This window comes from Lolium rigidum, chromosome 1 (genome assembly GCF_022539505.1).
Source record: "Lolium rigidum isolate FL_2022 chromosome 1, APGP_CSIRO_Lrig_0.1, whole genome shotgun sequence".
Taxonomy (NCBI): Eukaryota; Viridiplantae; Streptophyta; class Magnoliopsida; order Poales; family Poaceae; genus Lolium; species Lolium rigidum.
In genome coordinates, this window is record NC_061508.1 from 132,005,040 (window position 1) to 132,020,931 (window position 15,892).

A 15,892-nucleotide genomic window follows, 5' to 3' on the forward strand; every position below is an offset into this window, starting at 1 on the left:
AATAACTTCATCGAAGATAACCCTAAGTCTCAGGGCAATCATTTTTGATATTACCTTATAAAGGAAATTGCATAGGCTTATAGGTCTGTATTGAGATACTTTCTCCGCGGAATCCACCTTTGGAATTAAGACAATTACTGTATCGTTCCAGCCCTATGGGATCGATTTGTTATTTATAGCGTCCAAAACTTCTTTCACAATAGAATCCCCAATAATACTCCAACATTTTTTGAAAAAAATTGCATGTAGACCATCTGTCCCAGGAGCTTTTGTGTCTCCAATAGAAAACAGAGCCTTCTTCACTTGCTCTGGAGTATAATCTTTTGTGAGGCTGTTCATCTGATTCGAGACTTTGGGAATCACTTTGGATAACAAAGCAGGGTTAGGATCATCTACTTCAGTCGCAAACAAGCCTGCAAAATAATCAGAAATAAGAGGGTTTTGATATGCCGTTCCCTCAATAGAATTCCGATTATCATCAAGTAATTTCTTTATGCGAATTTTCTTTCTCCTCGCTGATGCAGCGTTATGAAAATAACTTGTGTTTCTATCTCCGTGCTACAACCAATTCACTCTACTCCTTTGTGCTCAGTGCATTTCTTCCATCTCAAGTAGCTTTTCAATTTCCTCCGATAGCTCCCTCTGTCGAGCTAGGTTTTCAGGTGATAGAGTTTGGAGCACTACATTTTCCAGCTCACGTTGTGTTTTCCTCAGCGAATTTTTTGTTCTTTTCAGCACTGACTTATCCCACCTGTGTAAGTGGTCATGAACCTTCGCAAGTTTTCCCGCCAACTGGAGTTTTAAATTCAGTGGATCGCTCGAGTCCCACGCACCTTGTACAATATCCATGAAATTTTTCTCCTTCAACCAACGTGCTTCAAAACGAAGAACAGAAGGACCTCGAGTTCCTCCACGATTGGCTCTTCAACGCACATGAGTATCGGTCTATGATCAGATCTATAATAATCCTCATGATGGAGACATGCATAGGAAACTTGGATGTAGCACAGCCCTTATTAAAAATAGAGGTTGAAGAGATGAGACATGTCGGTTCAAGAAGACGTTGATGGTATGAAAAGACCCCTTATTGTGCCGTTCTGCATGAATGGTTGGAGATTGTGGACTACAAAGAGTGACAATGGTATCACACCAGATAATAATAATATAGATTCGCAAAAAAAAAAGAGGTAACCCAGCTATCATGACTGATAGTACGTGTACTAGACGTGCATTAGTTAAGCAATCACAACGGGCACGGCCTTGAGTGGGACGTTGAGCACGTTGGCGGTGGTAAACTTCTCGCTCACATCCAACTCCTCGGCGGAAACGCCATCCGGTAGCCGCCACTCGAACGCGTGCAGCAGCGAGGCCAGGATGAACGGCACGACGCGCTCCGCCATGGGCACGCCGGGGCACAGCCTCCGGCCGGACCCGAACGGGATGAACTCGAAGGCCTTGCCCCGGAAGTCCAACTGATTCGCCATGTCGAGGAACCTCTCAGGCACGAACTCGTCGGGCCTCTCCCATGCCGCCGGGTCCCGCATAATCGCCCACGCGTTGAAGATGACCGTCGAGCCTTTCGGCACGTCGTAGCCGCCGATCTCCACGCCATCCTCGACGGCCCGGTGGGGCAGCAGTATCGGCGCCACGGGATGCAGCCGCAAGACCTCCTTCACCACGGCCTGGAGGTACGGCAGGTTCACCGCGTCGGTCTCGTCGACGGCTACCTTGCCGCCGAGAGCACTTTGTATCTCGGCACGGGCCTTGGCCATGACGCTCTGGTTCCGGAGAAGCTCGGCCATTGCCCACTCTACGGTGAGAGACACCGTGTCGCTCCCGGCCGCGATGACGTCGAAGAGTATGGTCGTCAGGCTGCCGCGAGCGAGCTTGCCCGTGGAGATGAGCTCGAGCAGCGAGTCCAGGAAGTCGCCTTGCTTCTCCATGGAGCCGTTGGCAAGGGCCATACGGCGATCGATTATGCCATCCAGTATGAGGAATATTTTCCCGAAGCGTATCGCTGACCAGCGGCGCCATCCTTGCAAGTCGAGCGGTCGGAGGAAAGGGACAAGGTCGGAAACGTTGGGCTTCGCGATCACCGCGACGAGGTCCAGGACAAGCTCACGCACTCCCTGCGCCGACTCCCCGCCCACGTCGACCACGTCAACGGAGCAGAACGCGCTCGACACGAGGTTAAGCGCGCCGCCGTACACGGCCTGGCCGAAGTCCACCTCTCTCCCGGCGCGGTCGCGGAAGTAGCCGACGAGGTCGCGCACCTTACGCTCGCGGACGCCGCGCGCCGCGGCGAGGCCGCGCGGGGAGAAGACGTTGGTGGCCACGACGCCGCGCAAGCTCTTCCAGAGCGGGTCGGAGCTGGGAAGCCATATCATGGACCGGTCGGAGAAGCCGAGCGCGCGGGCCGCGTCCGGGATCGCGCGCGCGGCCAGACGCCGGTCGTGCTTGGTGAATGCCTCCTCAGCCGCGTCGCGCGAGGAGACGACCACGGCGGTGGTGAGCCCGAGCTTGAGCGTCATGACGGGGCCGTGGACGCGCGCGAGGCGCGCGAGCGTGTGGTGGAGGTTGCCGTGGCGGAGGCTGAGCAGGTTGCCGACGACGGGCAGTGGCGTGGGGCCCGGCGGCATCCGTCCGGCGCCCGAACGCCGTGTCGCCCATAGGAAAACGATGGCGAGCGTCGCACATAGCAGCCAGAGCTCGATCTCCATTGGTTCGTGTGGTGCGGGTTGCTCAAGCGGATGCCATCGGCGTCGGTATATCTATACTTGAGATATAGCAGGGCTAATGGCTGTGCAATTACGTTAGGTGGTACTCGTGGTCCTTTGGAGTCTTGCACCTGGGTTTCCATCAGTGTGTGCTGCTAGTCGTGGCGGCTAACACATGTGCTACGACCGAGAAATGTAATTGTACCATGCGCGGGACCTCGTGTGCACGTTGATTCACATTGATCTATCCTTTAAGAGTTTCATTGTGTTTCAAAAATTTCGATCTGATTGTTTTACAATGAATAATCTCGTGCACGGGAGGTCTCGTGCACGATACTTTCGCTGCTCTCTCCTACGACCAACTTTGTTACGAGCAAAGAACTAACACTAGTGGAGAACAAGCCTATTGTCCTGGCCCGTTAGAGGCTTTCGTCCCGGCTGGCCAACCGAAACGACGGAGGTGGGACAAAAGGCCCAACCTTTTGTCCCGGCACGCTTACCAGCCGGGACATAAAGTTCACCATGTGGCTGTCGTGGGGTGCGCAGGGGTCACCCCCTTTTGTCCCGGCTTGTAACACAGATCTGGACAAAAGGTCCTCTACGTGGCACGCACAGGACGCTGGTCCTTTAGGGTTTAGGGGGTGTTCGACAGGGTGCAGCCACCCCCGCCCGCCTCCCCTTTTATTCCATTTTTAATTTCAAAATAATTTTCATATATTTGTACGCTACTACAAGCTGTACACGTTCATGCATTATATATAGATCGAGCAAATAAATATTCGAAGCAAAATTCTATTCGTAGATTCCCTTACGTATACATGGAGCTCATGACTACCGAGACTAGAGCCCGTCGTTTATTCGAACTATTACACGGGGATCATCAGAAGCCCCTACTTCGATTAAACACGCCATTCTCATCTAGCATTTCTCTCATCAGAAGTCCCGCCAGTTCCTCCATAATTTTTAGTAGGTGTTGGTGTGGTTGGAGCTTCTCCCGCATGAACTCGACCTATATAGGAAAATGAGATGAATATGAATAAATCAATCTTGATAACCAAATATTGACGGTAATAAATTAAAGTTGTGAATGTTATTGCTTACGTCGAATCTACGATCGTCCTTTTCAGTGGTTAACATGTGAATGTACTCGCAAACGTAGTATCCACATAGATTCGTCCCCTGCGGCTGCTGGGCGCACGATACAGGGGTAAATGCTAGCTTCTCTGCAAGTTACTACCATTAACCACCTTCTTGAAGCTTCTCCAAACCCTGCCAGGCAAAAGAATGATTGAATGAGTGGATAATTAATTGATATCCATATAGCACGACAATGATTGAAATTACCTCTGGAGCAAGTCCTGCAAGTTGCGGAACCCTTCCAGGCCTCTATTCAATGGGTCCCTTACTTCAACTATTTCCTTATCAATTTAAATGTTTAGCAGAATCCAGTAAAAACTGCACATGTTTATATATACGTCATGAATTACACTTAACATCGAGTAAGAAAAATTTAATGTGTACAACAAAGTAAGACTCTCATCTGTAGTTGTAAGGAAACAATATTGAATCACATAAATATTGCTCCGTTAAAAACCTTAGCAGGTTTCCCTCTGTTTCTTCGATTTTTATCCCTTACCGTGTCATGATGTACTTTATCTGGGTCAATAAACCCAATATTGTTTATCGGCCTTCTTTTGCATTCATCGATCTCCGGTCTGCATAAGAGAGTACAGAAGGATATAGTGAGTATATGCAATGAACATGAATAACTGAATGAACATGAACTTATATGTAGTCAACAACTTAAAAGCAATAGCAATTCATGAGAGATTTTTCGAGGGCGTCTAAATTGAATAACTGCCAGAGTTCGAAAATCTCAATATGGAGATCCTCCCTTCGGAAGTAATATTCTTCTGGGATATTCGCCACAATGAATCTTTGGTCCACCTTGCACGCATCAAGGTACCACTGATGCAAATTCCGCATATGCGTTGGCAGTTCTTCCAGCCTCTTTTTGCTAACCAAGTTGGCACCGTAGACAAATTTAGGGGCTATACCAGCAATGGGTAGTGCAATATCTTGGGAACTCAGCAATTCTCCACGGTAAAATTCATTTGAGCCGCTAGCATCGCAGCTGCTTCCATATCGAAACCACCATGTCCCTGATATACCAAGGAAACATCTAACACTTTGAGGGGTGGGATCGGTTGTTTGGCCTATTCTCCGAGCTGGGGAACGTCCTCTCCTTTTCTGCTTGCTGTCGCTTGCTGGGCCTTGAGGGGTGCACTTTTAGGCTAAGCAGGTTGCCGATGACAGGGAGAGCCGTGGGGCCCGACGGCATACGCCGGCGCCCAAACACCATCGCCGTGTCGCCCATATGAAGACGATCGCGAGGGTCGCCCATAGCAGCCAGCGCTCGATCTCCACTGGTTCGTGTGGTATACATATTCTCCATAGCATCGATCTCAAGAGGATGCCATCGGTATATGTATAGTCTGCATTTGAGATAGAGCATCTCCACTCCACCGGCGTCCTCGATAGCGCCCCGGTAGCATTTTGGGGAACGGCATCGAAATTGGGCTCGCACCATAGCGACCCAAATATCGTCGGCGCAATTTCGAGTCCAGTAGAAACGCCTGTAACCTGTGCTGGCCTCTTCGCGAAGGGCGCGAATCGGACGCGGCGGCGGCACGGATTTTTTTGGGCGTGGGAGCCGTCTGTCAGCCACACATCTAAAAAATATACATCTTTTCTCCCCAAACCCCTTCCCCTCTGCCGCTCATTTCTCCCGCCCGCCGCTCCATCTCCCATCTAGGCTCCAATCCGAAAAACCCTCGCCGCTGTGATACGTCTCAAACGTATCTATAATTTTTGATGCTCCATGCTTGTTTTACACCAATTCATATATGTTTTGTTTACACTTTGTTGCACTTTTACATGATTTCTGACACTAACCTATTAACAAGATGCCACAGTGTCAGTTCCCTGTTTTCTGCTATTTTTGTATTTCAGAAAAGTTGTACAGGAAATATTCTCAGAATTGGACGAAACAAAAGCCGAAGTCAATATTTTACCAAAACGAAGAAGAAGTCCAAAGGGGGGTCGAAGAGGCGCAGCAGGGTGCCCAAACCACCCCTAGGTGCGACCTGGACCTGGCCCGCGTCTAGGGTAGGTCTAGGCCCACTAGGCACCCCACCAACCTAAATCCTCCGCCTATTTATACATCTTCTCGGGAAAACCCTGGATACCCGATCCTCCATCCACGAAAAGTTTTGTCGCGACCGCCATCGTAGAACCCATCTCGGGGGTTCTGAAGCTCTTCCCGACACCCTGCTCGAGGGAGAAATCATCGCCGGAGGCATCTACATCGCCATGCCCGCCTCCGAAGTGATGCGTGAGTAGTTCATCCCTGGACTATGGATCATAGCAGTAGCTAGATGGTTGTCTTCTCCACTTAGTTATTCATGTATAGATCGTGTGAACTACCCTACATGATCAATATCATCTTTATGTAATCCTATATGTTGTGTTTGCTGGGATCCAATGAATATTGTATACTATGTTGAGATTGATTATATATTCATGTCATATGTTATTTGTGATCTTGCATGTTCTCCGTTACTAGTAGAAACTCTGGCCAAGTGGACACTTGTGACTCCAAGAGGGGGTATTTATGCTCGATAGTAGGTTCATGCCTCTAGTTTTCTGGGAGAGTGACATTTAACTTCTAAGATTGTAGATGTGCCGTTGCTACTAGGGAGAAAACAATAATGTTTTATCCGAGGATAATTCTATTATTGACTTTACACACATTGCTTAATGTGATAGTCTATTGCTTGCAATTGAATACTGAAAGGGGTTCGGACGATAACCTGAAGGTGGATTATTAGTCATTGACGCAGTTGGATTACAGTCTATGTATTATGTTCTAATGCCCATATCAAATCTCATAGTAATCATCTTGTCATGTATTGATCGATTTTCTGTCAATTGCCCAGATGTAATTTGTTCACCCAACATGCTATTTATCTTGATGGAGAGACACCTCTAGTGAACTGTGGACCCCGGTCCTATTTCCTTTACTGATAAATTTTACTACAATCATGTTCTATTTACTTTTTGCAAACATCTCTTTCCACTCGATACGTCTAATCCTTTGTGTTTAGCAAACCGGTGAGATTGACAACCTCACTGCAAGTTGGGCCAAAGTACTTTGGTTGTGTTGTGTGTAGGTTCCACGTTGTTGCTAACGCCGGTAGTGCGCCCTGCCACTAGTAAGCCAGCAATACCTTCAGAAGTCACGCCTTTCTCCTACGGTCTATTAAACCTTGGTTTCGTACTGAGGGAAAACTTATTGTTGTGCTCATCACAGCTTCCTCTTGGGGTTTCCCAACCACTTAGACAACAACTACCAACAAGATTGTCTGGCGCCATCACTGGAGCACCATCAAGATTTTCTGGCGCCGTTGTCGGGGAGAAAGAGAATTTCTGCAAGGGGAGTCTCTCATCTCCAATCTTTTTTACTTTGTTATAGTTTGCTTAGTTACTTTATTTTGTTTTGTTTGCTTTATTATATCAGAAACATACAAAAAATTAGTTTAGTTTTATAGTTGTCTTTATATCGAAAACACACACAGAAACTTAGTTTCTTATATAGTTATTATTTCGTTTCTAGTTCATTATGTGGATTCCTAAGTATGATCTGAAGGACCTATCTGTAGGTAGTGGTTTGCTGGCGTGTAGTTGACGTGGGAGTTAGAAATCTTTGTGGTGTAGCTTTTCTTCAGTTCCCCGGCAACGGCGCCAGAAATTTGCTTGATGCGTGTAGTTGACACGTCCGTTGGGAACCCCAAGAGGAAGGTGTGATGCGCACAGCGACAAGTTTCCCTCAGTAAGAAACCAAGGTTTAATCGAACCAGTAGGAGTCAAGAAGCACGTTGAAGGTTGATGGCGGAGGGATGTAGTGCGGCGCAACACCAGAGATTCCGGCGCCAACGTGGAACCCGCACAACACAACCAAAGTACTTTGCCCCAACGAAACAGTGGAGGTTGTCAATCTCACCGGCTTGCTGTAACAAAGGGTTAACCGTATTGTGTGGAAGATGATTGTTTGCAAGAAAACGATAAAACAACAAGTATTGCAGACAGATTTGTATTTCAAGTATAAAAGAATGGACCGGGGTCCACAGCTCACTAGAGGTGTCTCTCCCATAAGATAAAAGCATGTTGGGTGAACAAATTACGAGTCGGGTAATTGACAAATAGAGAGAGCATAACAATGCACATACATGTCATGATAAGTATAGTGAGATTTAATTGGGCATTACGACAAAGTACATAGACCGCCATCCAACTTGCATCTATGCCTAAAAAGTCCACCTTCAGGTTATCATCCGAACCCCTTCCAGTATTAAGTTGCAAAACAACAAACAATTGCATTAAGTATGGTGCGTAATGTAATCAACAACTACATCCTTAGACATAGCATCAATGTTTTATCCCTAGTGGCAACAACACATCCACAACCTTAGAACTTTCTGTCACTGTCCCAGATATCAATGGAGGCATGAACCCACTATCGAGCATAAATACTCCCTCTTGGAGTTAAGAGCAAAAACTTGGCCGCAGCCTCTACTAATAACGGAGAGCATGCAAGATCATAAACAACACATAGGTAATAACTTGATAATTAACATAACATAGTATTCTCTATCCATCGGATCCCGACAAACACAACATATAGTATTACGGATAGATGATCTTGATCATGTTAGGCAGCTCACAAGATCCAACAATGAAGCACAATGAGGAGAAGACAACCATCTAGCTACCGCTATGGACCCATAGTCCAGGGGTGAACTACTCACTCATCACTCCGGAGGCGACCATTGCGGTGAAGAGTCCTCCGGGAGATGAATCCCTCTCCCGCAGGGTGCCGGAGGAGATCTCCAGAATCCCCCGAGATGGGATTGGCGGCGGCGGCGTCTCTGGAAGGTTTTCCGTATCGTGGCTCTCGGTATTGGGGGTTTCGCGACGGAGGCTTTAAGTAGGCGGAAGGGCAACGCGAGGGGCCACACGAGGGCCCCACACCACAGGTCGGCGCGGCCAGGGCCTGGGCCGCGCCGCCCTAGTGTGGCGGCGCCTCGTGGCCCCACTTCGACTCCTCTTCGGTCTTCTGGAAGCTTCGTGGCAAAATAGGACCCCGGGCGTTGATTTCGTCCAATTCCGAGAATATTTCGTTACTAGGATTTCGAAACCAAAAACAGCGTAAAACAAAGAATCGGCTCTTCGGCATCTTGTTAATAGGTTAGTTCCAGAAAATGCACGAATATGACATAAAGTGTGCATAAAACATGTAGATATCATCAATAATGTGGCATGGAACATAAGAAATTATCGATACGTCGGAGACGTATCATGGTTCTATAATTGGGAAGGATAACATTGAAAAATTCTTCAATCATGTTAGTAAGCATAAAGATATTGAGGATAAATCCCTAGTAGAACTTGCTCCTAATTATGAAACTGCAGCAGCTTGTCTAGTTCAAATGCTGGAGGCTAGATTTGTTAGCCTTAATCCTTTTATGCAGCAAATATTTTTTAAACTCCATGAAATTGAGGATGATGAAAATAAAGATTTTATCCTAGAAACTTTGCTTCAAGAATTTAAAAATATGGTTACATAAGCTAGGAAAGTTTTTGATCAGTTTGAGAAGCTAGGCTCATGTGTAGATATGTTTGGTACACTTGACCAAACCAGAAATAGTAGAGAAAGTAAAATGCCAATACCTTTCAAATTAGTAGCAATGCATGAAGTCTAGTTGAAAATACTTCTTGCATTGATCTTAATGCTGCTTCACTTGATTTGATGCTCGCGTTTTTTTCTGCGCCTAGCTGAAAGGCGTTAAAGAAAAGCGTTTATGGGAGACAACCCATGTTTTTTTGACAGTATTTTTTTTGTTGAGTCTTGGAAGTTATTACTACTGTAATGAATTCTCCTTATCATTTTTGTTTTGTTTTTGTGCCAAGAATAGCCTCTAATAGGAAGAAAGTAAGATTTGGGAAAGTTGATGTCCTGAAAACAGATTCATTGTTGTTGCCATAAAAATTCGTAAAAATATCCAGAGCGGAATTTTGAGCTGACATTTTTTATGAATATGGATCAGGTTATTATCTAACTTTCGTTAGTTTACCACTTTTCGAGATAATCAAAAGAGGATTTTCAAAAAAATCGATCTTTACCTGCTATTCTGTGTTGACAGATTTCTGCACTATTTGCATTTGCCTCTTAAATCTTTTTATTTTTGAGTTCTTTTGATCAAAGAGATTTTTGAAAGGTTGCTAAAGTAGCTTATGCTTTAATAGATGTTTGATATATGTTAGTACTTAACCCAAGTGAATTTGTTTATTTTGATTGTACTAATGCTGCTAATGAAGAATTGTGTGAAGGAAGTTTTCAAGTGTAGGGAGATAAGAATGATGTGATGAGATGAAGAATGGACAAAAGCTCAAGCTTGGAGATCCCCCTGCACCCCAAGACATATTAAAGAGGTACAAGTGTCAAAGCTTGGGGATGCCCAAGGCATTCCCTCTTCATCAACAGAGCAACAGGTTATCTCTCTATGCGCTATATTTTTCTTGCTTCATACGCTATGTGTTGTTCTTGGGAGCGTATTTATTTTTGTTTTTAGTTTAGTTTAGTTTTCTTTGCTGTATAATATGTTGGATCCCGACATATTTATTTTGGATAAAGACCCGATCCATTTTAATTACATAGAATGCTCTAGTTTTCGCTGTTGTTGTTCTGCGAGTGTTCTAGTTTTCTGGTATTGCGTTTAGCTCTTGTTCTTTCACTTGAATTTTCTTCAGATCTCGTTAGTATTCATTATTTTATGTATAATTATCTATCTGGTCCATAATGAATTTCATCTCTGAGATTTATTTCAAATAAGTTGATTGGTGTTGGATACGAGTAAAATATTTCATGACTATAGTGATGCAAAAGGAAGCTTATCTAGACTGTGGCATAGACTTTGGCATGTCATATTTGATGTTATTCTTGTCATATGCTTAGTATTTATTGTTGTAGCATGACTTGTTTCAAATGTCTGAGAGTGCATATTGTGTCATTGAAAGAATCATGTGTTGTTTCTATCATAAAAGCATAATATTGTGGTATTCTCCTTTGATGCTTTATTGGGATGACTTGGCGCATGCTTACACCATGTTATCACTATAACCAGTCAACTAAAGCCTCTATGGTAATTTATTTTTGAGTTGTAATATCACTTTATGCTTTGATTGATAATGTTTTGTCGCTATGCATGATTATGGCCATTATTGCTCTCTTAGTTGGTCGCTCCCAGTCTTTTGCTAGCCTTCGCCTGTGCTGAGTATGATCTCTACTCGTGCATCCAACCACCATGAAACAAAGTTTGCCAATTGTGTCCACCATATCTACCTAGTAGCATTATTGCTATTCCAAGTAATTCATCATGTTTTTATTTATCTTCCAAATTAAATCTTGGCATGAGAAAATTAGTCAGTAAAGCTCTCACGAACTTGATGGCACATTTACTTTCTTGCACTTAATAAATTTGATTATTGTGCCTATATTATGAAGTTTATATGTTTCCAAATTGCGAGTTGGGAGTTAGTGGAACCATGCTTTCATGGGGAACACTTTCGACATTGCACTTATATTTAGTTGATGTCATGTTGTTTTGTTTACGGATGCCTAGCAGTGCGAAATAAAATGAGAAACTTATAAGTCCATGGAGTTTGTATATGAGTTAGGGAAACGCCTGGGCCGCTAATCTAAGCCATGCATCATTCATGGTGGAAATTTACCGCTAAGCCATAGTGAGCATTCTATGAAGCATTTGCAATAAAAAGCTATACCCAAAATAAATAAATAATTGCTGAGATGCTCACTGTCTGTTTGTCTTATCATTTTGGCATGGGATTTCTCCTACAAGAGTACCTCCATATTATCGGGCAAGAGGTACTCCGTTGGCGGTTCTCAATGATACATGTATAATTACAATGATAAGAACTTATTTGGGACCTAAGTTGAGTAGTATGAGGTTTAGGTACTCACATTCAAGGGGCATGAGATTTTGAACTTGTGATTTGCAAGCATATAGCTCATTTTTTACTCACATTAACTTTAACCATTCAAGATGCTTATGATAGGGGCAATGAGAGCTCAAAGATAATAAGTACCATACTTTTTGGAAGGTTTATAAAACTTGTTTATCTTGCTTACTCTGCAAAAAGTCTCTCTTTTACTTATATGTTGAGTATTCACCTTCTACTTTATGCACCTATTAAGAGAGCATAGTTGTTATTCTTAGTACAATGTACATAGTTCCAAAATTATTATTGGTCGATTCATGATTGTGCTATTGCTTGCTCTCAAATTACTTGTATCTAGTCACCCTCTGAACTTTGAAGGTGTCCTAGCATTTATGTTTTGCTATTCCATAAAGGACATGTTGAGTACCACTTTGTTATGTTTACTTTCAATGCACTATTATTCATGATCCTTTGTTTGAGTTACTTCTCATGTTATAACATAGTTGCTAAGTTCGATTGAACTATATCTATCATGCCTATGTTTAGAGTACTTTGGTCCCAGCTCACAATGCTTGATGAAGATTGTTTTGGCTTCATGTCACCCCAAAAATTATTTTGTTATCACTTACCTACTCGAGGATGAGCAGGAGTTAAGCTTGGGATTGCTTGATACGTCTCAAACGTATCTATAATTTTTGATGCTCCATGCTTGTTTTACACCAATTCATATATGTTTTGTTTACACTTCGTTGCACTTTTACATGATTTCCGGCACTAACCTATTAAAAAGATGCCACAGTGCCACTAACCTATTAACAAGATGTCGTGCCTTTTTGTTCGGCAGCATGGCGGTGTGACGTTGCTCCGGTGATGGAGCCAGACAATCTTGTTGGTAATTGTTGTGGAAGCGGTTGGGAAACCCCAATAGGAAGGTGTGATGAGCACAACAACAAGTTTTCCCTCAGTACGAAACCAAGGTTTAATCGACCAGTAGGAGAAAGGCGTGACTTCAGAAGGTGTTGATGGCTGACTAATGGCAGGGCGCACTACCGGTGTCAGCAACAACGTGGAACCTGCACACACAACACAACCAAAGTACTTTGGCCCAAATTGCAGTGAGGTTGTCAATCTCACCGGTTTGTTGAACACAAAGGAGACGTATCGAATGGAAGGAGATGTTTGCAGAAAGTAAACAGAACAGGATTGCAGTTGAATTTATCAGTAAATGAAATAGGACCGGGGTCCACAGTTCACTAGATGTGTCTCTCGATAAAGAAATAGCATGTTGGGTGAAAAAATTACAGCTGGGCAATTGACAGAATATCGATCAGTACATGACAAGATGATTGCTATGAGATTTGATATGGGCATTACAACATAATACTTAGACCATAATCCAACTGTGTCTATGACTAATAATCCACTTTCAGGTTAGAGTCCACACCCCTTTAAGTATTAAGTTGCAAGCAACAGAGTATCGCATTAAGCAATGTGTGTAAAGTAAACAATAGAATTACCCTCGGATAAAACATTGTTGTTTTCTCCCTAGTAGCAACAACACATCTACAATCTTAGAAGTTATAAAGTCACTCTCCCAAAAAACTAGAGGCATGAACCTACTATCGAGCATAAATACCCCTCTTGGAGTCACAAGTGTCCACTTGGCCAGAGTTTCTACTAGCAACGGAGAGCATGCAAGATCACAAATAACATATGACATGAATATATAATCAATCTCAACATATGACGAGGGTGCTCCCCGGAAATGCCCACCTTTAGGGGCTTAGGGTTGACGGAATCGTACAGGCTGACACGAGACATCGGATAACAAACAGACGAGGAGAGAGATTTACCCAGGTTTGGGGCCCTCGATGAGGTAAAACCCTTACTTCCTGCTTGTTTGATCTTGATTATTGAATATATCGGGTGACAATGGGGTATCCGAAGGCTATGATCTCGTCGAGAGGATAAGATTCTAAGGACCTAGCTCCAGACTTGCGGTGAATCTATCTGTTCTAGTTGTGTCCCTCGGCAGACCCTCTCATGGCCCTTACATTGCAGGCCCCGAGTTCTACTTCTAATCTTTCCTTGTTTAACGTCTTCTTGCTTTGTTCGTCAAGAATTCTACTTCGGGTGAATCTCCTTCTCTGGAACCGACGTATTGGCCCACCTTAGTTGTTGGGCAATCTTCATGGATCCCTGGTTGCGCTGTAGGAGGTAGAATAATGTTTGTTACCCGAAGGGTAATGCCCACATAAGTAGGCCCCGAGTGACTGGCCGAAGTAAAGCTTTGGGTAGGGACTAGAATTGTCTTCTATCGAATAATGTCCACAGTTGCCGAAAAGACTTAATCCTTTTTTATCATTTTGAAATTGAAAGCACATTTTTATCGGGTGCGCGTCCAGCATTCCCGATGGGAGTAGCCCCCGAGTCTAGGCACGGATGCTTGCAACCGTGTGTAAACTCAAGTTGTACTACTCGAACATTCTGCTGCCGATGTTTTCTTCAAGTTGTCGCAATCATCCGATATCTTTTTATATATCGGGTCCTTCAAAACTTCGAGTGAAGTCATGTAAGTTGATAGTACGTAAGGGATTGGAGTAACACGCCCGGCTTTACTTGATAAATCGATACTGGTTAACTGCCGATGGCAAAACAACGTTACCCTACTTAGAATCAAGTCCCCGGGCTTGATCCTGTATCTCTTGAAATATTCGGGTCCGTATTCCTTCGTCTTAAATAGTTTTTATCGGGTGCGCTGATGACGCGTGAAGCACACGTCCGTTGGGAACCCCAAGAGGAAGGTGTGATGCATACAGCAGCAAGTTTTCCCTCAGTAAGAAACCAAGGTTATCGAACCAGTAGGAGATGAAGGCCACGTGAAGGTTGTTGGTGAAGGAGTGTAGTGCGGCGCAACACCAGGGATTCCGGCGCCAACGTGGAACCCGCACAACACAATCAAAATACTTTGCCCCAACTTAACGAGTGAGGTTGTCAATCTCACCGGCTTGTCGTAAACAAAGGATTAAACGTATGGTGTGGAGAATGATGTTTGTTTGGAAAGAACAGCAGAGAACAATGATTGCAGTAGATTGTATTTCAGATGTAAAAGAATGGACCGGGGTCCACAGTTCACTAGTGGTGTCTCTCCAATAAGATAAATAGCATGTTGGGTGAACAAATTACAGTTGGGAAATTGACAAATAGAGAGGGCATAACAATGCACATACATATCATGATGACTACTATGATATTTACTTAGGGCATTACGACAAAGAACATAGACCGCTATCCAGCATGCATCTATGCCTAAAAGTCCACCTTCGGGTTAGCATCCGCACCCCTTCCGATATTAAGTTGCAAACAACGAGACAATTGCATTAAGTACCGTGCGTAATGTAAACAATACAAATATCCTTAGAAAAAGCATTGTTGTTTTATCCCTAGTGGCAACAGCACATCCACAACCTTAGAACTTTCGTCACTGTCCCGCATTCAATGGAGGCATGAACCCACTATCGAGCATAAATACTCCCTCTTGGAGTTACACGTATCAACTTGGCCGAGCCTCTACTAGCAACGGAGAGCATGCAAGATCATAAACAACACATATATGATAGATCAATAATCAACTTGACATAGTATTCCATATTCATCGGATCCCAACAAACACAACATGTAGCATTACAATAAGATGATCTTGATCATGATGGGCAGCTCACAAGATCTAAACATGATAGCAGAAGAGGAGAAGACAACCATCTAGCTACTGCTATGGACCCATAGTTCAAGGATGAACTACTCACGCATCAGTCCGGAGGCGGGCATGGTGATGTAGCGCCCTCCGGTGATGATTCCCCTCTCCGGAAGGGTGCCGGAGGCGATCTCCAGAATCCCCCGAGATGGGATTGGCGACGGCGGCGTCTCTGGAAGGTTTTCCGTATCGTGGCTCTTGGTACTGGGGTTTTCGCGACGAAGGCTTTAAGTAGGCGGAAGGGCAGCGTGGGAGGGCTGACGAGGGGCCCACACCATAGGGCGGCGCGGGCCCCACCCAGGCCGCGCGGCCCTGTGGTCTGGGCGCCTCGTTGCCCCACTTC

At 44.5% G+C, this 15,892-nt stretch overlaps 1 protein-coding gene across 1 annotated transcript; it reads right to left on the bottom strand.

Annotated features, from left to right (window-relative positions):
* Positions 1 to 1,047: 1,047 nt before the first annotated feature.
* LOC124674628 (cytochrome P450 76M5-like) lies at positions 1,048 to 2,805 on the bottom strand. Its single transcript, XM_047210705.1, has one exon. It carries the CDS (start codon positions 2,718 to 2,720, stop codon positions 1,236 to 1,238), a length of 1,485 nt encoding a protein of 494 aa, XP_047066661.1. The 5' UTR covers positions 2,721 to 2,805; the 3' UTR covers positions 1,048 to 1,235.
* Positions 2,806 to 15,892: the final 13,087 nt, after the last annotated feature.

Coding starts and splice junctions, on each gene's coding strand:
- LOC124674628 (XM_047210705.1), bottom strand. CDS start 2,720: ATGGAGATCGAGCTCTGGCTGCTATGTGCGACGCTCGCCATCGTTTTC.